Raw genomic sequence first — 24,829 nt, forward strand, 5'->3', positions numbered from 1 at the left:
GCTTCCCGCGACGGCCCTCAGGCGAGGGATTTAGTTCTGCGAGTAGAGCGCAGCTGGGCTCCTCGCAGTGAAGAGTGTGAGTGGAGAGCGTCGGCTCCTCACAGCGCTTCCCGCCGAAAGGGAAGGCGACATCATTCAGTGGGTGGAGAGTGTCGGCTCCGCGCGATCGCAAGGGTGAAGTGTGTGAGTGGAGCACGTCGGCTCCTCACAGCATTTTCGCGCCAAAACGAAGGCGGCAACATCAGCGGGTGAAGCGCGTCGGCTCCCCACCACACAGAAGGTACATTGATTTCATATCTCTTCACATAGCAAAGAGACTTCCCATCGCCACCAAGACAAGACACGTGTCTAGTGGCATCCAAGCTTCCACTCCAAATCAAGGCACAGTTATACGTCCCCTGTCATGCTTGATGATTCTTCTGAGGAATCACTTACAGTACAAATAACCCCTGTCAGATCAACTCGCACAAGCATGACGGACGGCCTAATATCTCAGCTACCCCCCAATTTTGACCTGAGCGACTCCAGCACACTGGGACCAAGGTGGAAAAAGTGGGTGAGGGACTTTGAAGTCTGTCTCAAAGCGGTAGGACCTTTGGAGGATGAAAGGAAACACAGCTTGCTCACCCATGCTATAGGATCAAATGTGAGAGATATTTTGGATGAAATTCCTGAAGATGACATAGATACCTACACCAAATTGAAAACAACCCTAACCAACTACTTCACGCCGCACACAAATGTGGACTACGAGCGTCACATCTTCCACACCACTAAACAGCTAAAAGGTGAAACAATGGATGCATTTGTAATGAGGCTAAGAATAAAGATGAAACATTGCGATTTTAACAACTACTCGAATGAAGAAGCCCTTCGCTCACAGATTATTGTAGGATGTGAAAGCAGTGAGTTCAGAAAAAGGCTTCTACAAAAGGCTCGAAATCTGGAAGAGATTCTACGCCTAGCTCGTTCCGAGGCGGCACTAACAGCACAGGTAGAAGGTCTTGATGACATCACCATCATCCACGGGAAGCATGAAAATTTACACAAACTTGAGAGTAACGCTAAAGGACACACAGACCCATTCTGTTATCGGTGTGGACATGAATATCCTCATGAAGGCATCTGCCCTGCCATGGGTCAAATCTGTTCTGCCTGTGGAGGAGAAAATCATTACAAAGCTGTATGTTTCATTTATCGCAGCAAAACCAGAGGGAGTGGAAGGAACAGACGCCCCTCACCAGAGAAAGAATTTAGGCGTATGAGTCCCAATCGTGAGTCACACTACCAGAATGACACACCACGCCGCCGACAACGAGAAGAACTGTCAGAGAGAAGACAATCAAAACCCACACATGAATGGCGCGACAACAAACCTTCATCTTCCGGGCGGAGAAGACGCCCCCGACGATACGTCAGGTGTCTGGTGGAACAATCACATTCTGACAGCATCTCCAGCACCTCCTCAGAGGACAAACCCAAGAAGGAATCAAATCTACGTAAAGGAGAACCAAGAATAAAAGGCTACCTATATGCACTGGGAAACCCTACAGCAAAAGAGAATAGCCCCACTCTCATCATCAATGTCAACCAAGTGGCGGCTGAGTTCCTAGTCGACACAGGAGCCACTGTGAATGTAGTGAGTGAGGAAGTGTACAACAACATGCCAAATGCACCACGACTACAACCAGCGAGAGCACTCATCTTCCCATATGGTTCCAAGACGCCACTACCTTGTAAAGGCTTCTTCACGGCATCATGTCGATACAAAGATCACGTAAAAGAAATACCCATGCATGTTCTCGAAGCAGCCACAGATAGTGGATGCATTCTAAGCTACAAGTCCGCAGTCGACATGGGTCTAATTCATGTCTTATACAGACTCATGATGCACAAGCACCTAGATCCCACTGCCAACATTGACAAGATTTTCCCTGCATTATTCAAAGGACTGGGAAAATTGAAGGACCGACAAATTGAATTGCACATAGACAACAATATCCCTCCGGTGGCACAACACTACCGTGGTATTCCCATCAATATACAGAAGCAAGTAGAAAACGAATTAGTGAAACTTTTGGAAGCAGACATAATCGAACCTGCTGAAGGCCCCACTCCTTGGGTATCCCCCATTGTACCAGTCCCAAAGAAAGACTCTGCTGACATTCGTATTTGCGTGGACATGAGAAGACCAAATGAAGCAATCCTGAGAGAACGTCATCAATCTCCCAGAATAACAGACATGGTGCATTTGCTTAACGGAGCCACCATATTTTCAAAGTTGGACCTCAATAAAGGGTACCATCAGTTGGAACTCCACAAAAGATCCCGGTACATTACCACTTTTGCTACTCACCTGGGCCTCTACAGATACAAGCGGCTCAGTTTTGGAGTTTCTTCAGCAGCCGAGATATTTCAGTCAGAAATTCATAATGTAATAAAGCACGTACCGAATTGTCTAAATTACAGTGATGACATCCTTGTGTTTGGACAAACCCAAGAACAGCACGACGACACCCTCATGCGCGTGTGCATGGCACTGGAAGAAGCACACCTCACCCTGAATAAGGACAAATGTGAATTTAGAAAACCAACCCTGCGGTTTTTCGGCCACATCTTCTCCAAAAATGGAATGACTCCAGATCCCGAAAAAGTCAACGCACTCACAAACACAACACCACCGACCTCTGTCACCGACTTGAGATCCTTTCTGGGTCTGGCAAGCTATTGCACAAGGTACATTAAGGATTTTGCATCCGTCAGTGCACCTTTGAGAGCCCTCACTAAACTGAACGTTGACTTCCGATGGACGGACGAATGCCAACAAGCGTTCCAAAGCATCAAGGATCGCATCGCTGATGCCAAAAACATGGCATATTTTGACCCACAGAAACACACAGAGCTGATAGTGGATGCCAGTCCAGTCGGCCTAGGAGCCATCTTAACTCAACTAGATCACAATGATAACCAGGCCATACACATAGTGTCATACGCCAGTCGCAGCCTATCAAAAACTGAACAAGCATATTCACAAGCGGAGAAAGAAGGCTTGGCGGTTGTGTGGGCATGCGAACATTTTCATCTGTTCCTATATGGAAAACCTTTCACCATAGTCACTGACCACCAGGCACTACTATTCATCTATGGAAATGCTCAAGCCAAGATGCCTCCCAGAATAGCTCGATGGGCCTTAAGGCTACAGGACTATCAATTCAACATTATTCATCGACCCGGAAAGGAACAGAATCCTGCAGATTTTCTTTCACGTCATCCCATTCAAGACTGCCACTCCGATCCATCCATTGCAGACCAATACATTAGGTATGTGGTCCAAGAATGCACACCACAAGGACTGGACATGGAACTCATAGCCAGAGAAACCAACCTGGACCCAGCAATACAGGTCATTTTGAGATGTCTTGAGACAGGACATTGGAAACAAGCAAAACAACTCAAGGAAAGTGCGGAAGAAGTAACCAAACAAGACATCACCTGTCTGCTTACGGTGAAAGAAGAACTTGCAGAAACAGAGGGACTCCTACTGAAAGGGACAAAACTAGTTATTCCTCGCTCATTAAGGAAAAGAGTCCTTGATCTTGCACATGAAGGACACCGGGGAATAATGTCCACAAAAAGGATGTTAAGACAAAGGGTATGGTTTCCTCAGCTAGATACTCAAGTGGAAGAACTACTGAAAACATGTCCCACGTGCGTAGTTCTTAACCCTCAAACCAGACCAGAACCCCTCAAAATGACTGACTTACCCAACGGAACTTGGGAAGAAATTGCTGTAGATCATTTTGGTCCTCTGGAAGGGGGTGAATATGTCTTAGTAGTCATCGATGAGTACTCAAGATTCCCTGATGCGCAAGTTGTGTCATCAACAGCAGCACATCACACCATCCCCGCATTGGACAGGATGTTTGCCACATACGGGATCCCAAAGGTAGTAAAATCGGACAATGGACCACCATTCACAGGCCAAGACTTCAAAACCTTTGCCGAGTACATGGGTTTCCACCACAGGAAAGTAACACCGTTGTGGCCTCAAGCGAACGGCACAGTTGAACGGTTCATGGGAAGCATCAAACGAACCACGCAACTAGCTCGCTTGACAGGAGAGCCACTGGAAAAATTACTATGCAAATTGATGAGAGACTATCGAAATACCCCACACAGTACCACTGGCAAGTCACCATCAGAAGTCATGTTTGGCAGGAATGTGCGAACTAGGCTACCACACATAGAACTCGAGGAAGAACGGTACAAAGGAGACACTGAAATGAGACTGCATGATGCGGCCCAGAAAATGAATATGAAAACCATGGCAGACCGGAGAAGGAGAGCCGAGGAGAATAATCTAGAGCCAGGGGACATCGTCGTAGTGCGACAGCCACAACACCGCAAAAACATGGCGTCGTTCAATGCAGAGCCCCTCACCATCACACAGAGGAAAGGCTCTCTCATCACAGCTGAAGGAGCAGCCCACACAATAACAAGAAACAGCTCTCATTTCAAGAAGATGCCTGGAATCATACCACTAGTCGAACCATGCGTACCAATGGACACTCAGATGCGAGATGCACCCTATGAAGGAGACCAAGATGACTCCGACGCTGATGAACTCCGCTGGACACCTCTGGAGTCGCGTGAGAGAAATAACTGGAGACCCCAGAGATCCCGACGTCGACCACCGCGCCTCATTGAGGAGATGCCCTGATAGTGAACTTAATGTTTAGTATCGGGGGGGGGGTGTGATGTCGTCACATTCCTCCCCTGTCACGTGTGAGGGAACACGAGGCAACAGGAAGGGGAGGGACGGGATATGACGAAGTAAGGGACTTCGGAAGATCGTGTGAATGAATAAAGACGTGTTAAGAGAAACTCCGCGTTTGCGTATTATTTGTATTGTGTAACGTCCTACACAACTCGACATAATGTTCAAGAAATAATCTCCAAGAAACTACAGAGAGAAAATTGCATGTACAGTGTTTTAAAGTTCAGGTGATGACTAAATTGAAGAACGTTTATTAGTACTGTAAATAGTACTTGTATTGAAGGTGAAACTGAATTCTATGGAATTCTATTCACGCTAGTGGGGGGGATTAGTCACTGTTTATAGTCTGTGCATGGCATGAAGTTGTACGCATTTCGGCAGAGCGGGGAATGAAGCTGCGCGTGTCCCAACATAAGCGTGTAAGCGAGTTTTCTAATCAGGCCTTGCGCGTGAAGTTAATGAAACGGTTAAGCTGCGCATGCCTTGACTTCAGTGGTTTAATGGAACGTATTCGTTTCGTTCGTTGCTTGCAAGCTTGCCGGCTTGAGTCGTTTATATTGAAGTAAAGCACCTTGCAACGTAAATCGGCGTGACTAATGTAATCATAGAAAGCTGTGTCACGTTCCTTTCATAGCCGCCGCGTAGTGCTGAAGAGATATTAAACAGTGATGGACAGTCAGCTGTTTGTTTGTTTATTCGTTTCCTGAGAACAGCGCAGCAGTCCGAGTAATAACTTACACGCTCTGAGAAAGTGTTTATTTTCTCGCGTGCGTTTGTTTTCTAAATCTCGCACTGCATTACACATAGGAAACACAGTCAAAGACTCAAGTCCTCAGTTCCCTGTCAGAGGAGGTAATGCATGGACAAAAGCATTGGGAAATATTTAAAAACATTGAGGAATATTTCCTTTCAGATTGACAACAGACTTTAGTGGTTCAACACGTTGTATATAATTTCCACACATAAAAAAGGCAAAGGAAATGTTTAAAGCAACAGCTGTAAGGAGCAGTTAAGAATGGAATTTTCCATTGAACTAACCAAACCAAAGTTACAGCAAACACTACACTGAGTCAGCAGTGAGTTATGCAATTGCTGGAAACCGGGCAGCATCAAGTATTTTCTGTAAGCTTTCTAAAGTCAAGTTTCTGAAAAAGCACTACAGGGAGTCAAGTAGAGAGTTGGAGCAGTAGTGAGAGAAAAGCAGCAGTTTCAAGAACCATCTTCAATTCTTTTAGTTGCTTTCAGGCTTCGTGTGAAGGCAGTCAGGTAATTCAAAGGGACTGAGGGGGGCAGTTAATATTAGGTGTTAAGTTAAGGTACCTTTTAAGGATTGTATAACTTGTGATGTATTCATTTGCAGGTTTTCCAGAATTCTGAGACATTCCGAAGTTTGAGGGTATTGAAGGAGGGATCCTGACAATTTAATATTTTATCCACTTCCCCTTTCGCCTAATCTGGTTTCCTCACCTGTTGTAATTTACTGTTGGGAGAACTGGTTTGTGGGTCTGGTGGACATTTCGTCTGCTCCTGCAGGATTTTGGCACTGGGACCTCACACTTCTCTTATCCAACACTCTACACCAGAAACCTGAGCGGGATTCCACCTTTGCACAGGACGCCACGCCTGAAGCTTTTCTTCAAGATACATCTCAAAGCAAGTTCCTAACTGGCGGGTTCTCTCACTCTTTTCCCAGTCTCTGCTGTAAGGGTGCAGAAGAAGGAGATTGACATGCAGGTGGGTGGGCATGGTGAAAGCTATAGACTTTTATTAGTCAAGAAAATAAAGAGAAAACCTAACTTTCCCTTCTTCTATGAGGGGGTTTCCCTGCCTGAACTAAAATACTAAAGCGGTCTGTCTGAATGTCCTTGTACACTTAAGAGTCTGCCGTCCTGTGTCAAAATCTCTAATTCTGTACCTTACACTTATAACTAAACTAGAAGGCTGTGTCAATGTTCTTGGTTCAGGAGAATTTCTCCCTTCTCCTGGACTAGGTGGCACAGGTCTGGTTGCAAGTTCTTAACCAGGTGGAAGGACTCCAATCCCGTGGTCTAAGGTTTCTGTGTTCAACTTTCTTAATGGTCAAGAGAAGGACTCCCTTCTCTTGACAGTGGCCTTTTCGCCTCGACCTGGATGAATGACTCCCTTCCCAGGCTGCTAGACCCTTTTTAACAGATTTAGCACTACAAAGAGAATGGCTCCCTTCTCCTGGTATCACAATTAATTCACACTCAACAGTACCCAGGGGGAATGACTCCCTTCCCCTGGTAATCTTGGTTTCTCACTTTCTTGCTTTCGCAACAGTTCATACACCAGTACGGTTCTTGACCCAGGTTTCCCCAGTATGGCCCATTGGGTTTTCTGGCTTTCCAAATACTGCCACAGGGAAGAGGGTCATTCTCTCGACTCCTTTTGATGTGGGTCCCAGACCCGTATCTCTCTGTAATGTGTTGGAAAGACCTGGTTCACTATCCTGCCAGGTATTGTCACAGAGAAGATGAGTTACCAAGTCCTTATGGCTCTTTCACTCTCCGCTGACAAACTTGGTTCACTAACCTGCCAAGTATTGTCATGGAGAAGATGCCTTGTAAAGCTTTGTGGCTTCAAGAATCTTCAAGAGCATTACTACCCGCTAATGGTGGTAAAGGGAAAAAGAAAATATTAATAGTTCCATGTAGTGTTGCTTCCCTGAGAAGCAGCCGAGCCAAAGATAGCTGCCAATGACACAAGAAAAGGATGCTCAAAACCGAGGCCCTTTACAGTTGCCACTGCAGCGTGACCAGTGAGGGCCAGCAGTGCTAAAGTGGAGTGGAGTTTGGCAAGTTAAGAAATGGAATGGGATGAGATGGGATGGGCAAGGGGAACTGGGTTTCAGCTTTGGTGCAATGGTAAAGGTGCAGCCTGTGGCGGGGAAGCACTCCAGCAATGGTCCAGCCATGAAACACTGGCATTTCACCAGCATATAATGCCCACTTTTCAGAACCCCTCGAAGGGTGGTGTGGCAAACCAGAAGAAGTCAGACAAGTGTGATACACAGGTTCAAGGGTTTTATCAAAAATAAAAAGGTTAAACCCATAACTTGCTCCATTTCTACGAGGGAAGTTCCCTACCTAGAAAAACAAAACTAAGGATGGATGTTAAAGTCCAAATTAAGTCTGAATCTTACCCAACTAACTGGCCCTATCACTTTCGAAAATACCTAACTAGAAGGAAAAAAGAAAGGCTTTGCGCAGCAGCCTCAACACGGCTTCTACCTGGCCCAGCAGGTTATCTTTCCTGGTCTGTAACTCATAGTAAGGGTTTCAAAAGCAACTGTTTCCTGATGCAAAACGATCACACTCCTTCAAGATGATATTTAAACAAAAATAATGCTTTTGTCTTTTCTTGCTTCAAGGTGTTGGGGTTCCACAAGGTTCTGCACTTTTGCAGTTTCCTTGGCTTTCTTAGCCTCCAGTCAAATATGTGTGTCTGTTTTCATTCTCTCGTTTCACAGGTCTACATCCTCGGGTTTCTCAGGCTGCCATAACATAGATAGCTTTTCTCAGCCCTTATGCACATTGTTAGTATTTCTCTCAGTCCCCCTTTCATAGGGATATCCTACTCTCGGGTTTCTCAGGCTCCCGTGACCTTGATAGCTTCCTTAGCTCCTGTTCACAATTCTTGCTTTACTTCCAATCACTAACTCATATGGTTTTTGCACTTCCAGGTTTCTCTAGCTCCCGTAACCTTGATAGCCTTGTCAGCTTTTATTAACAATGTTCATATCCTTCTTGATCTCCCATTTCTTAGGGTGTTGGCACACTCCGGTTTCTCAGGCTCCATAACCTTGATATCTTTCCCATTCATTAATCACAAAGTTTGTACATTGTAGTAGTATATTTTCTGTCGGGTTTCTCAGGCTCCCGGAACCTCACCCGCTCTACCTGTTGCTACTTGGCTCAGTAGGTATGGCCTGATGTGTGAGGAGCTTGGGGACCCCGGCTCCCTTAAGTGGTCTAGTCTCGGCATCCATTCCACAGATTCTTCAGGTCGCACCACCAGATGAGAAGGTTGTGTTTCTGTCTCTGTCTCTCCACTGACATCGGCTTCTCAGACGGGTATAACGCCAACCCCCAGGCACTCGGCTAGCGCTTAGTTCGCCCTCCTTGCTGACAGTCTCCAAGGCCCTGCATGGCTCCTCCCCCTCCAGTATGTCCATTTTGCGGAGGCTCGACTGCGCAGCAGCTCTCCTGCCTCCGTAAGAGTTCCCTTTCCTGTTGGCTTTCGGTTTGAGAGTGAAGGATCCAGTCCTCCCTTCGCCCCTGGAGTCCAACCTGGTTCACTCTGCACTGCCTCTGCTTCTTAGGCCTTGCGCGTTGCTGTGTGGGGTGGATGGCTTCTCCCAGGCGCATCCCCTTCCCTCCCCACTACAGCTGGCTGTGTACAGCTCCACCCTTTGCCGAAGTCCTCACATCTGGGACTCGCCTCAGCGTTGGGTTCCTTCTTTTCCACTCAAGGTTCACAGGTCCTTTATTTTCTGTCTCGTGATGAGAGGGGGCATATTGTTCAGCACAAGTTGTCAAACACATAGGAAGTTCATTATCTGAAGTTGCATACATGGAGATCTTGTCACTATTATTTAGAGGTAAATAGATAGAACTATTACCAAGCTTACTTAGTCCCATATAAGCAGATACCTTGTGTATAGGGAGTTCACAATGGGAATGGGCGTCCTTGTCCCGTAAAGTCATTCCCAGTAAGGTCCCACTTGCCTAAACCCCTAGGGTGGGTTTGGATGAGCGGGCTCCACTCCATAGCCTCACAGAGGGTGGCTCCACCTAATGGAGAAGGGACGAATAACCTAGATTCGTCACACTACCTAGGGTGCTAATCTGAAAGAATATCTATGTTAAGTGGCTAGTGCCAGTGAAATGTGTAACCAAATTCCAAATTATAGAATCCCAAGCAAAGAAATGTAATACAAGCAATTGCCATGTTTCAAAGCTGCTAGCACAGTGGGCAATAGGTAGAATTGTGCAAACCCAATATATGAAAGGTCTCCAAGATGCAGTGGTCATATTAACAATAGCCGATTTGTGCAGTGCAAAATGTAGGGCCTGGTACAACAAAGGGGGCAGCATGATGAGTTTGAGTGTCATCATAAAAATAAAACACAAAATCATTATTGTAATTTTTAAGAGGACTACATGCTTGGTCAGGTCAAGCTAAAATCAAAACAGAAGGAAGGGACCATTGGGAATTGGCTAATCCAAATTTGTCGATATAAACAGTTGCATGCAAAACGTGCATGTAATGGATAGAAATGTAGTCATTTAAGAGGGGCTCATATCAAGAGCATCAACAAACGGTCCAAAGGCCAATTTTAATGTCCACGGATATACATGTATAAATGTGTATGGATATTAAGAGTTTCAAACAAAAAATAGAAATTCCAAAAATATATCTTGTGACACTAGTCTGATAATGGGTCATGTGAAGTGTGATGTGGCGAGCCACATTTGTTGTTTCTATAAGTCTGCCAACACGAGAGTGAAAATAGTAAGTGATTACAATATCATATTGATTAATATATCCAATAAATGTAGACAACTTTTTCAAAAGCTAGGAGTTTATATTGCAGTTCCAGTATTAAGTTAGCCACTTAAACAAGACGCACAGTTCGGGAATCTTATTGAGTTCAGTGTCACAAGTTTCCAGTAGATTTAGCCGAACACCACGCTAACACCACGCTTTCTCTTAGATGTAGAGTGTGGTTACCACCCCTGAGGTGTTGTGCTATAAATGTTTAATGGCAAGTATTAGTATTTCTTAACGCTGTCCCTTCCGGTGTATCGCTAATGGGGATCATTTGTTTTGTTGCCATATGGCTCCCAGGTTTTATAAACAGCCAGCAAAATGGAAGTCACCAAGTATTTGCTCTTCTTTGTCGCCTCTTTATTGCAGCCATTTCTGAGTTCAGTTCTCACATGTTCTGTATTTATTTTTCGATATTTGTTCTTTTAGCACATATTCACCCTCAGCCCTGAAGAAGTGCTGGTCTTGGGCATGCCACATGTGCTGACATTTTGGATAAATATATATTGATACACAATGGGATCAGGGTACATCTTTCTTTACTTACTTTTGAATTAAAACTATCACCTTTGCAAAAAGACAGACTGCAACGGGTCATTTTTATAAATGGAAATATTGACAAAAGAAAAATTGATTCAAAAGAACTACGGACACACACCTGAGCGCGTAAGGTGCCTTAGTGAAATGAGGAACCTATGCACATGTTATCTTATTTCAATTAATTATAGAGATTCTTCTTCACTACAGGGGCACATTCTGCCAGAAATAGGAAGTTGAATGAGCTTTGTAATTGACACAGCTGCGACTGTAAGATGTGTGTAACACTGGCGACCAATCCATGTTCTGAGGTATCACCCTGCGACAATTACTTAACCTAACTGAAGGCTCTTCTTTGGAAGTAAAGAGCCAATAAGACTTGTGAAACCAGAGGGATCCTCTTATGAGAGTGTATTAAAGTGTGAGACCTGTGCCAATTTGTCTGCTATGAAAGGCTTTTGTGTACAATATCCACAGGATACAAGTAATCCGAGAGGCAGCGCTGCAGTCCAATGCAAGACTAGGTGACAGTGAAGAAAGCCTCTCCTACTTTACATGAGCCACCGCCAATCTATGTATCTTCAGGGACGACTGATCAAATCGGAGACTGGGCAATCTGTGTAAAATTGGTGGGTGAACGTCTATTGTTTGATTTAGGGACCTGCAATTTAATTTCATTAAGCTTGGTAATTACTATTTGTTACAAGTCATTACAATACTAAAGTTATCACACAAAAATATTTTGCTGCATGTAAATTAACACGCTTGCTGTGGGCAAAGGAGGAAAGAAGGCCTCCGTGGTGTACCATCAAAACCATACGCAGAACGGTCAGTCCCAAACCGCAGTATTAGTGCCAAGTACAGCAACCTGGGCAAAACCTGAGGTAACATCAGAGCAATCACATCATCATCAGGGAAGAATGAAGAAACGCAAGTGCCGTCAGCGGCTACATAAGTACCATTTGCATAAATGAATCTGCCCGTAGCAGCCACAGTGCCGCCTTGAAACAGCAACAACTGCAATAACCCCATTTGCAGCACCATTAAAAACAGAGTTGGAGTTACACTAATAGTGACATGCTCAGCATCAATGTCTGCACTACCCAGAAACAGAACCCACACATTCAATGCCCTGGTCATTAACTGCCACACTCAAGGTCCTCGGAACATGAGGATGAAAACATTTTAATAGGGAATACAAAAAATATGCCACAAACTGCATTGAAAATGAAACCTCTGCAACAGTTACTTACATTTGGTAAACATTTTGCAGGCACCAGATTCATCATATTTTAAAATATCTCAAAGTGCAGTCTAGATTAAGAAACATTTTCATAGCCGCTAGGGTGGAGCAATGTAGCTCCATGCCTACCTTGCTCTAGCATTGTTGGTGCCACAAGTGATGACCACAGTACATGATCCAAGCCACTCGACCCTCACGACCTTAGTTCAAAATAATTTGACCCATACAAATAAGCTGAGGAACAGTGGTGTTAAAGCAGAATGTATGTATAAATGGCATGATGAGAGAGCGATAGAATCATGAACGTAATAAGGCAGTAGGAAGGCAGCCATTCTTATTGGCATACAGAAGAATTAACTGAAATGAAAGGCAGGCCCTTCACTCTGCATTTAGTGGAGAGATCCAGGAGGCACTGCAGCTAGAATGCATTAGAGCCTATAAGATTATGCGGATATGGACAATGTAGCACCTGACTAGGCAGAGCAAGGATGAGGAAACAGGGAATGAGGAGATGTGGGTGAATTAAGTAGATACACACACGTGAAAGACAGTGGAAGATGGCACAATGTTGTTATATTTACAAGGTCACAAGAACAGCTATCATGTTTAGGTATCGTACTGCTCCTTACTTGTTAGCAGAATGGGAAGAAATAAAACTTGTCTGCTTGACTCACCCTGACCCTCACTTCTTCAAGTGGGAAGACACTGTTTTTATTTCCTTGCAATGTAATGTAAATAAACAGCCTCGGTTACCTGTTGAAACACGAATTTGGAGACTAGAGGAGTTGTTCGAATGTGGAATGCCATACTGGGTTACAAGGAAAATGACTGAGATGATGGCAGGAGGGTTTAAGACACTGTGGGAAGAATACTATATTTCCCAAATAGAACATTACCAAAGGTAAGGGTCCTGTTCATCAAATATAAACAATTCACAAGGAACCCCATCATATCTTGAGACTCAGAAAGCAGTATAAGAAATGGAAGGGAAGACCGTGAGAAACTGGAACCCCACAGTAAAAAGCTCTTTTAAACAGATGTCCAAAGCATGTATCTAGTGGATCCAGGCACTGATACAAAATAAACACTGGAAACAAAAATTGCCACCTCACAAATATCCAGAAGTGGCACATCTCTTTGCAGACACAAGGTAGCCAGATAACTCTTGGTAGAATGCACTCTGAAACCAGAAGGCACCTCAGGCTGGGACAACTTGCAGCATATTTTGATAGACAGCATTATATGTCGGGGAGCAGTCTGTTTGGCACCTTTCCCAATTGCCTGTCATCTAAACTGAATGTTAAAAGTCTTGAAAACATAAAAACACAATGCTTTTGGGGTCTAACCTGTATGTTCCAATTCTTCAGAAAGGGTATAAGACGGCCAAACGGGTCTTAGTTAGAAGGTGAAACTCCTGCATTACCATAGTCAGGAATGATGAATGGACACCAAGATTAACTTTCTCAAGAAAGAAAACTATAAAAGGAAGGCTAAAACAGGGGTCCCCAACCTCTTGATCTCCAGATGTTTTGTATTAAAACTTCCATGATCCCTCACCATTGACAATTCTGGGTAGAGCGCATTGAAGTTTTTAGTCCAAAACATCTGACGAGCCAAAAGTTGCAGATCCCTAGTAGAATGCTGGCTGAGGTTATCGCAACAACAATGAAGAGAAAAATCTTCAGAGTGCAATAATCTAATGACTTAAAGCAGTCGTCATAAAAATCAGTATGAAATTCCAGTTCCAAGACAGAACCATAAAGGGTTTTGGTCAAAAGCAATTAACCAACTCAACAGATGAAAACTCCAGTCCACAAGCAGGGCATCCCAAGCAAACTACTGAGAGCAAAGCATAGGAAGCAGAACAGGCTACATTTCACATTTGCGCTGGAGGCAAAGTGGTCAACTTGAGGAAACCCCCACATGGAGAAGATAACCTTAATCACCTCATGGTGCAGTTCTGACTAATTTGACACTGCATCCCTGCCAATGGAGGGCATTGGTGAAATCATTCTTCTTACTCACCAGTGGGCCACTAAGAATTTCACATTGTTCTTCATAGGCCAAAACGACATCAGCAGGCTTACCTACAGCAGAGTGATTCTGCAGTATTGTCGGCAAGAAGTTGACCAACCTGCACCCCTGAAAAGGATAAAAGCTGCTCGACAAACTGCTCAAAATTGTTGATGCAGCAATATTCCCGTCACGTCAGAAGTCATTAACCAGTTAGTCTTGTAGGTCAGCATCCTAAACACTAAGGATACATACTGTCACAGACATGCTTGTAGCTTTCCACACTGATCATGCCATCTCCTCTCACTTCCCTTGCATGGCCAATCGAGGTGGTTGAGTTATCCCCATGGTTAGCAAAGCCTCACCACTAGTCCCTCTCCCTCTGACCACTCCTGTGTCCATTACACTATATTCATCAACCCTCTTCCTCTTTTCCCCTCACCTTCCCATCACTAGACACAAGTCAAATCCTTATAACTAGTTGCTTAACTAGCAGAACTCTGGTTATCTCTCATTGCTCCCTTTATCTCTCTCTCTGCAAGCAAATTGCATCAAATCTACTCTGCCTTTCCCCACCACTATTTTACTTGCTCCTTCAGTCGCAATGGACCCAGTTCAAACAGCCATAGATCACCTTGATGACAACTATGTGGCTTCACATTTGACCAGGCCACGCTCTCCTAATCTACTTACCTCTTCTCTTACAAGACCCGCCCCCACCCCAGTTCTTGACAGCACTAAATCAAGATAATCCAAAAACATCTCGTCGCTTTGTTCCCACTTCAGGAAACGTTTCTCTACTCTTCCGCCCCAAGCTGGCCCCTGCACCTATGCTCATTCTCCTCTTTTCTCTTTGCCTATGATATTTGGTTGTACTTCTGTTCTAAAATCTCCCAAATCCGAAAGAAACTGTCTGCCCTCTTATCCCTCACTTGTCTATGAAACTCTGCTTACCACTCCCAACACCCTTTTACTGGAAGTCCCTAGCCCCAGAAATCAGAAACATCAGCACAGTCCAATGATTTGAATCAGCTTACAAAAAAACTCCTTTCTCTGGAAGGCCACCCTTGCTTCTGAGTGAGGCCCCCCTCCCTGATCCCCTTTTACCGCAGGGACATTTCTATAACTATTGCGCATAACTGTAAATACTGCCTAACTCATTGTCTGTGTGTATTGCTCCAATTCAATGCTGTAATGAATGTGCCTCCTTCCTCACCTGGTCCTATCATTACTGTGCAGCTGATACAATGTTAAGCACCCAAATACAGGAATGCTTCATTATCTGTAGATCTCCTAGTGAGCAATGTTTCTGGTAGAAGCACTAACCCCTTCCTCAAATAAATATTAATGCAAATTAAAGTGACGTGTGGACAGGGCTAGATATTGCATATCCCACACCACTTTCTTGGACACACAGAGTAAACTGAAAGCTGTGCAAAAGACACCCCACTGGCCTTGGGGACCAGGAATATGTATGAAGCCCTAAGGACCAACATCCTAAATACGTTGGTGCTAGGATCCTGAATGACTGATGGAACTGTTTGACAAACGCCCTGAAATCTCTCTGGCAGAAGAAAAGCCTACCCCAATTCAAGTGTCCAGTACATTCCTATTGAACAGAAGACTGCTGGGGGGTAAGGGGGAGGGGTTGTTGTCAAGATGAGGATAGCCATGCACTCCTTACTGAGGTGTAATGGAACTACTATTTGTAAATACACACAGGGTATGATATCAACCCAACGGTTAGCTCTGTAACCTGGTAGTGTGTCTGACCCACAACAATGCACATGAACAGACACTGCTTCTCATATACCGGGACATTAAAGTACATGTCCTGGTTCCCAGGACACCACAATGATTCTCTTCCTTCAAGGCCTGAAAAATGTGGGTCATGGAAGATTTTTAATTTCTCTTTCCTGATTAATCGGTTTAGCAGACCAGTCCAGGGTTGGTCTTAAACCCTCAACTTCTTGGGGACCATTTTGCCACGTGTGCAGTGGGAACCACTTCTCTAAATACCACGGCCAAAAGCAGAACAAATCCTTCAAAAAGAAACTTGTACGATGGTGGCAACAGTAAGTGGTTGGTGTAATGAGCTCTGTACATATGGGTAGTAACAGCCATGGGAAAGTATATGCAAGACTCATTTGTCTTTGCTGATCTTCTCCCATACTCTCAAATACTTTCCCACACAGGAGAGGAATTAGACTTGGAGAATACAAAAAAGGAGTCTTAGGGCAAGGGTGGAGAGGACACAGCAGTGTAGGCCCTTTGACACACATTTCTCTCTTGGAGGTTGTCAAAGATGCATGTTTTGCAGCTGCTGGACCAGAGTGGACAGCAGCATGACTCTCTGCAGGTTTGAATAGTAACACTGAAGAAAATAACAAAAAGATAAGGCTTTTAAGCCCCCTACTTTGAAGAGAGGAGGGGGTGACAAGTTCAAGGACTTGACTGTAACCTTAAAAGTCTAGGCGGTCTTGAAACATCTTAAAAGGCATACCCAAAGGTTTAGTAGGGACATCCAGTGCAACCTTCAGGATCACGTCCAAAAGTGGCAATGGATGATGGCACATGTACCCATGGATCTAACCAAGCAAACCACTGTATCGAGAATGGTTTACAAAATGTTCTTGGCATCATCCTTGCCATCTGAATCTATTTGCTTGAGTCATCAAGCATCAAAGATGTTGGGATGTTATTAAAATCTCTTTTGCAACATCCGACAAAGTCTAGGCATACCTGGCCACAACAAAAGTGACATTAGCCATGTATATGGTTATTCGAGGCAATATCTTCTTGCCAAGGGCATCCATTTTCCTAGAGACTCTATTGAGTGGCCGATTAAGGTACTCAATGCCTGATCCACCGATCCATCTGGCTACTGATGATAGACAGGAAAAACTAGATTCAGGGGTGCTGGATTGTGCATTGGGACAACCTTTTTGCAGAGAGATGGCATAGAAGAGGACTTCTTTCAAATACCATAACTGGCTCAGTGAGGTGTCACTAAATGGAAAAAGTCTCTTGGATCGACCATCATGCGTTACAATTTTTGTAATATGGGCATGATTTTTCTTTCTGCGTCAGACATTTGCTGTCATAGATGGACTCATTTTTAACTACTTGTATACCAACCACTATACGCCATTCTGAACTAGTTTGAAAAATAAAACCAAGGCCACAATCCTGGTTAGTCCTTTGAATAAGGTGACTCAATCTGAATTCCAGGACAACTTTAGGACAAGAAGAGAATGTCCTCGGTCACTGGAGGCACATATAGAAAGCTTAATGGTAGCAACAATCCAAACACAGGGCCCCAAGGCTGCAGTGAAATCAGCTAACAAACTGCTCAACCTGGATCTGGCATTAAAGAGGAGGATTGGGAATAACTTGGAATGATGCTGTTGGATAACTACTCAAAAGATAAAATCCATCACAAAATCCACATCGAGGATTTGCATGCAGCAGCTTGCAAAGCTAAAATATTGTTTTGCGATATACAAATTGATGAAGCTTCAAACCAAAAGAAATAATTATTCAAAATCTTTCAACAGCTTATAGAACCTGAATCCACTAAGAATGAGCCATGTGGCTGGAATTGAGAGAAACTCCTTTTTGAATTTTAGAAAAAAACACACAATTCATACATACATTCAGAGTATTGGTAAGCAGTTCCAGTGCCATCCCACTGTTCCTCATACAATACTAATAGTCCTATCCTCTTTTCAACCCATGACCCTTCAACATTGTAAAATCAAAACCCACAAGCTTGCAGCAAAACCCGGTCCGGTATACTCCACAAAGGGCGCAGAAGCATTTTAGCAACAGCACATCATTGAAAGTGCCAAATTCTTCTCTAAATCATGAACTGGACATTTGGCCATTTAAACACGGCAAGTAACTTTCAAATCACTTCTTATGTTAGCAAGATAACACAAGGCCAAATCGAGTCGTCGATACATACAATTCTTCACAACCTATCAGGATGAAGATAAGTAAAAGTCCATGAGACCACTTTGGCTAATATCAGACAAGAGCCTCTAACACTGGAAGGTATGAGCCCAATAAACAACATGCAGAATTACATTACCCATAGGTAAGACACCACCCCCTCACCCTCCAACACCCTTTTCAAGTTGTGATTTAGACTTTACAAACTTGGTTTTCATCAGAAAAGGACTACATGCATCTATTGTGGTAACTCTTCTGTAACCAGCGCCACAAAATTGTTGCAAGGTGACACACTGGTGCGTAAGAAAACAAAATATAAATATGGAAGAAATACAGGAGAAGATACCATATGGTGTGTATGAAATTACTTTTAAGTGGAAATGTTATTCATATCACATTGTTTAACAAACCTCATTTGAATCTTTTTTTATTTATATTTTTCAAGACGTTTCTACAGTTGTACAAGCGCCAGGGCCCCTTTTTGGGCATTGCCAGTACAAAACATTTGCAGTTCTCTTCTACTGTTAGTCTTACAGTCAAAATCTGGGTTTGGATATGGATATTGATGCTGTGGATTCTTTTGATTTCACTTTTGTGCATTTGTGGTGTTTGTACGATGGGTCTTTTGAATGCAGTCAATGATGCAAGTGGTTTTAAAATGCTTTGTAGCCATCAAAGTGTGTGCATCAAAAGGATTGAGGTACTTCAACTGATGATGTTGCTTTCTTCACGCCTGACCCTTGAGCTACAGAAAACGAACTAGTCATGCCAGCAATGATATTCAAAGAAAAGACAATGATTTGAGACTAAAATACCTGCTTCGCCACGCAGTGCCTTCTCAACAGCGACCCCCCTCTCTTCCAGCTGCCGTTGCTTTTCCTCCACTTGCTCCAGCTGACGTTGGATAATCTATCAAATAAGGCATGGTAACAAGACATGGTGAAAATCATCCTCCGACATAAGAAATGTAGGCAGAGATACACGATATGAGAAAATGAATGGCGAAATACAATTCACAGTACACTGAACACTACAACAGCGGAGCTGATCAGACACACTGATTTAGTAGCTCTTGCACATCTCAAAGATCAGCGAGGAGGATTAACGGAGCTTGGATAATCTCTATATTGCTGTGTGCATGTTTCTTTTTCTTCAGCTGTAATTTTTGAACTTTAAAGTACAGCCCTAATATGAACATTAGATGGTCAAAATGCTGTGTGAGGGGGCATGACAGAGATAGTGACTTAGCAGCAGCAACCTTGTGGTTCTTTGATGTGCTGACACGAGATAATTCAAATTTTTGCATGTACAAGACAGGCACATTAGAAAAATAGAAATATAAATACACAAAAAATTAAATCCACGCAGTACCCAATGACATCTGCTAATTTTTAAGTTTTTAGTGGTGACAAGACAAGGCACTTGGACAATGGATTAGCTGCATCCTGCAGAAGCGGCCCAAAGACTCAGGCCAAGAGCTAGAGGAGCGGCTTGGTATGGGAGAGTATTATTGCTGCAAATCGGAAAGTCGCATATAGCCTAGCAGTAGAGTTGGTGAGCTCACTTCTATTTCAGTAGCAGGTGATCTGAGGTCTGTGGTCCCGTGCAGAGGGAGTCGCATTCGCTTGAGGCTGGTGATTGGTGCACACCCACATAGTGGGTACTGTCGGCATGCACACCCATGTCCCAGGTGAGATCTCATGATCCATGGGATGGGAACAATCATGATCAGCAGTAATAGGTGGTGCTACAGTCCTGTGAAGGTGGGCTGGATCTGGCGAGCGTGACGGTGGAGGAACCCTGATGGCTGCCATCTTGGTACAGTAAAATATTTTACCTGTTACCAAGCACTGGAACAGAAACAAAACACAAAGAAAGGACGGACAAAGGCTTGGAGCAGGATATTAATGCAACAAAGCATACTTGCAAAGAGTTCTGCCATTTTGGAAGGCATGAAGTTATAAGGGAAAGGTCCTATATGAAAGCAAAGAAGGCAATTCCCCCACTTTCGATGACATCGGTCTGAGACCTTGCTGGCTCATTTAAGTTAGTCTTCTAAAATCTTTTTAAGTGTCACAAAAGTGCAAAAATTGAGTTGGTGCACACTGCAAACAAAATTCTGAGTTACAGAGTGGAATTGGAGCCCGAATCAAGGCATAACATGCTAGAGCAGTACAGACTACACAGACGAGTTCAGGATAACCATGAGCCAGGGTGATATACCGTGCTGTTTGGTACAATGCTGTTTGCAATAGATAGATACATTTTCCCACAGAAGTCAAATAATTGGGATCTATAGGCCAAGCCTTGATACTCAAACACTGTACATGAAGTAATACAATGTCGTTTCAGCATCAAACGATGTCAGTGCATCGACAAATTTGGAGGATTGAACGTTAGGTAGGGCAAGAGGAACATGGAGTTTGTATGCAGTTTGGGTAGAGTGGAGCAAAACCTGTGAATCACCAAGATGGTGTAAAAAGGAAAGGAAGGGAGCAGGACAATAACATCTTTACCCTAGGGATGAGGAAGGGAGGGTGGGAGAGGACAGAAAGAAACTAATTTACAGGGGCCCTTCAGATCATCACCTACTTTGAATCCTTTCCATGAAGTTTTGGGCAGACTAAAATACATTGTTTCCAGAGAGGAAACACATTTGAGCAAATGAGAAAGCAAATGATTAACCTGGGAGAGAAATTTGCTATAATGCAGAACACAGTGAAGGAAATAGACATTTAGGGGCTTAACCTGCTCAAAGTGAAGAATGTGGAAAAGAAAGTGAACACTCTAATAAAATAATAAAAAAGAATAAGTTCCTAGCCACCCAAACTTAATACCTGGAGAACTGGGTTGGGGGAGCCCGAAAAGTACAACAAGGTCATCAATTGATGCAGAGGCATATAACCCAGTTTGTTCCGATGAGCAGTCGTTCCCCAAACACTTCCCAATTAATATGGAAGACTACCCACCTCATATCCTCAACACATGCTTCAGAGTCAAAACAAATGCACAAAGTGCTAAATGCAAAGAGAAGGGTGGTCCAATGCTCAGTTACAAAAATAAGGGATAAAAGGAGCATAATTGTCATAGCTAAAGAAAAAGGATTCTTGCTATATAAGTCACACAGGATACATTTAACCCATATTTGGCTGCTAAAGAATCAAGAAAAGGTGAAAGCTGAATGAGTCCCAGAAGTGCTCCATTGGGACAAAGGACTGATCTTGCTTGCAAAACTGAAGACTTTTGGAACAGGAACGTGCAGAGATGCTGCGGGACTCCATTTCATGAAGGGAATATCTAACAAAACCTGACTGGCCACAGACGGGTGTTTTGGGTACCATGTCTAAAAATGTGTGTAAATGTTCGAATATAACATCCTGTTTTTCTATTATGTGATTCTATCTCTTTCTAAGGCTGTTGCAGTGCCATCTACTTTGCAGTCTCACAAGTTTGTTTTCGTTTATTCATTTGAACTAACAATTTTCAATATAACAGTTGGTTCATTCGTACAGATATGAACCGGAAAACATGGATTAGTAATTAAGACATCGTATACTATGAATGGGCAAATGAATTAATAATAATAAAAAACCAACAGTTTGATTAGGGATCAGAGAAAAGAAAAGAGTGACAAGGACAAGGGTATAGAAAACAATCAGAATATTGTTTAACTTTGAACAATTTTAAGGTGGTTTGGGAACATTAATACATTTGGTTTGCTCACATTTCAAGCAAGAAGAATTTGAGCCATTAAAAAAATCTTTAAAAAGACCATTGAGCAAAATCTATCAATCTTTTACATATTTAAAAAGCAATTGTCAGTCCTATGACTAAAGCACACACAGTTCCACCATAAAGAAATGATTATATAAAGGATTTACAGTTAAGTGTAATAACATACAAAGTAATTGCAATAAATAAATTATAATACTTTATTGTGATACAATCCAGATATTGGATTTTACACAACTCATATATATATACATCTCAAAACAAATCATATATATCAACTCAATTAAGTAAGTACAACATATAAAACGTAATAACAGCATAGGTAAATTACACTGCCATTGTATGCACCATATAAAAAGTAAAAACAAGCAATATTATTATTATCGTTCCAGTCTTTCGTTCGACCATGGGCTTCACAATCCCAATATAGCAGTATATCGAAAGACCAATAGATATCACTTTATTACTAAAGTGATTAAAGTGACTAAAGTGAGGGGGTTTTTATCACTGGAGCAAGGGCTTTATTTGGTTCCAAACCCTAAAGAGAGCTAGCTGTAGACTTAAGGAAACTGGATTCAAACATCCATACCAGAAAGCTTCATCTTTTATCGCCTCATAATTGTGGACCTATTTTTCATATGCGTTCATATATGTCGGACCAAGTTTTGGGCAAAGTGTTAGAACGTGCCGAGCAGATTCAAGTGCTCCTGTCGCCTGATAAATTCTACAGATCCTGGACTCTTGGGAAATTTTTAACCTTGGCCCAATTATAGTAAGCACTGGTAGCTGGTTTGTTCTTAATTGCAGCATAAAGCGTCTAACTTCAGGCGCCGGGGATAACAATAGGTACACCTGGGGTCTTAAATATCTGTGGGTGACATGAGAGACTGCCTCATATCCTTTGAGTGTAGTTACGTGCACTGAGTTCATACACCAATCCCACTTATTTAGCTTATCTTGGAATGCTCTTTTCTGATAAATAAATGGTAAGTGTTTTAGCTTTTCATGTGGCCAGTCAATCTCCACAAACAATGATTCGTTCAACTCTTTATATGACCTACCCCTGGGGTGTTTTTCTAGATCATAGCTTTGTCCTGCCAGCCTGAGCAATTTACATTGCGGATTTGCTAAGGCTTTCAAATAGAAGGAACCTCATGCCCGCAGTGCCATCCCTCTCAGGGAAATTAGGCCCAGTTCCAATCTTAGATATTGAACTGAAAAAGAAGGTCCCAGGCCAAAGACACTGCACCAGTAGTATCCCTCTAAGGTGTTTAGCCACGTCAAATCTTGCATTGCTAAGGCCTCCAAGCCATATAGCACTGCAGGTACAAAGCACTGCATGTACAACTTCATAATACCAGCCATACTAAAAACCTGCAGTAAAAATAAATTATATATTTATAAATTATATAAATTGGGAGATTTAGTATAACTGATGGAAGTATCACTAAGAGATCATAATTGTATAGATGATAGGGATAAAAGTGCTAAAAATATGAACATCTTCTGCATAAGTGAACAAACTTGTGACCAAGAATCATGAACACTTTTATATTCGAAAACCATATGTACAAAATAGCATTAGGTGATTGACAAAATCAACATACATTTGGTGTACGTAAAAAAATAAAGAAATTCTTGCTGACCAAAGAGAAGCTTGATCCACAATTAAAAAAAACATTGTGTGAAGTTAGCTGCAATTGAGAATTTAAAGCATAAAAAATATAGAAAAATGTCCTGCTCCCTTCCATTCATTTTTTCTTTCTTTTTTCTTTATTTTGATAAACATCACTAAAATTGTAAACAAACATAACCTTGCTGCTTTAATATACAGCATGGTCAATAGACATTGGACATATCCAGAACAACATTTCTGAGTACAAGAAGTAACACTGAGAATTGAATAAATAATAATATATATCAAAGCAGAATCCTCATGATCATACAGAACCATTAAGAAGGAAAAGGGAATGGGTTGGCTTCTTTTAATTAGTTGGATAGGAAGTCACAATCATAGAGAAGAGATGAGGGAAAGGTCAATTTTACACCAGACAGGTATGTTAGATTCATTTTTTTCTCAGAGTGTAAACATTGTACTAATTGCTGTAAATCAAATGCTTTATGATAACTAGGGAAATAAGGAAAGATAACATCACCCCTCTTGTTTGGTCGTTGAAGTTTGTGTGAAATGCTAGATACCTTATTGATCCATAAGCATCTAGCTTTTTTTTTTAAACGAGCGAGTAAACTATATAGGAAGCATAGATGGGGGTATGAAAAAATTGGTGCTAACATTTTAATGTTACATAAACGTCCCCACCATGAAAGAAAAAGGAGGCCATGTAGAACCATAGGTTGTTACAGTATTAGAAATAGCAGATGTATCAAGTTTTATTGTAGTATCTAAATTTTGGGTAAATGGAGGGGGCGCTGTTGCACGCCGACGGAAATGGCCGCCTAGTCTGAGTGCTCCGCAGTCTACAAGCTCCTGAAAGTGAAATCCTGCAGTTTATCTCTCCCAAGATTGGCGTTCTCACCAGATCCGTGGAGTGGAGACCTGGGGGCACAATTGGGCTGACCCTCGGTGGTTGAAGCGGCCCCATTCTGCGGAAATCGGCCCGGTGCGGGCGCCGATCGGCGTCAGAGCTTGTGCGGCCCCCGCTGCTCCGTGCACTGCCTGGGCCGTAATTCGGAGGGGGAGCACCATCCATATTGAGCATATCAGCTTCCCTAAGGCTCTTTGGACCAGACACTAGAGCGGGTGCCGGCTGAGCTGGTGCGTATACACTCCTGAAGCAGCCGGATCCCGACCCGGGTAGAAGCGGGAACGCGGGACGAAGAGAGCATCCGTGCAGGCCCGCTCCACGGCAACTCTAAAGCAGCGGGGCTCTCCAGAGGGTTGCGCAACAAGTGGCTCCACAGCTGAGGCCCTACAATGGGGCACACCAACCCCCCTCAAAAGGTACGCCCCAGCGTGGGGCTCTAGAGGGGCATATTACTTG

General features: G+C 43.1%; 1 protein-coding gene across 19 annotated transcripts in view; it reads right to left on the bottom strand.

The window, feature by feature from the left end:
• MICAL3 (microtubule associated monooxygenase, calponin and LIM domain containing 3) overlaps positions 1-24,829 on the bottom strand; it is a 2,299,897-nt gene that overhangs the window by 286,498 nt on the left and 1,988,570 nt on the right. For all 19 annotated transcript variants that reach the window (XM_069628665.1, XM_069628668.1, XM_069628663.1 and 16 more), the window contains one exon: positions 18,911-19,004. In XM_069628665.1, coding sequence (XP_069484766.1) covers positions 18,911-19,004 — 94 coding nt within the window. The remainder of the gene's footprint in view (positions 1-18,910; positions 19,005-24,829) is intronic.

This window comes from Ambystoma mexicanum, chromosome 12 (genome assembly GCF_040938575.1).
Source record: "Ambystoma mexicanum isolate Mex_15411 chromosome 12, UKY_AmexF1_1, whole genome shotgun sequence".
NCBI lineage: Eukaryota > Metazoa > Chordata > Amphibia > Caudata > Ambystomatidae > Ambystoma > Ambystoma mexicanum.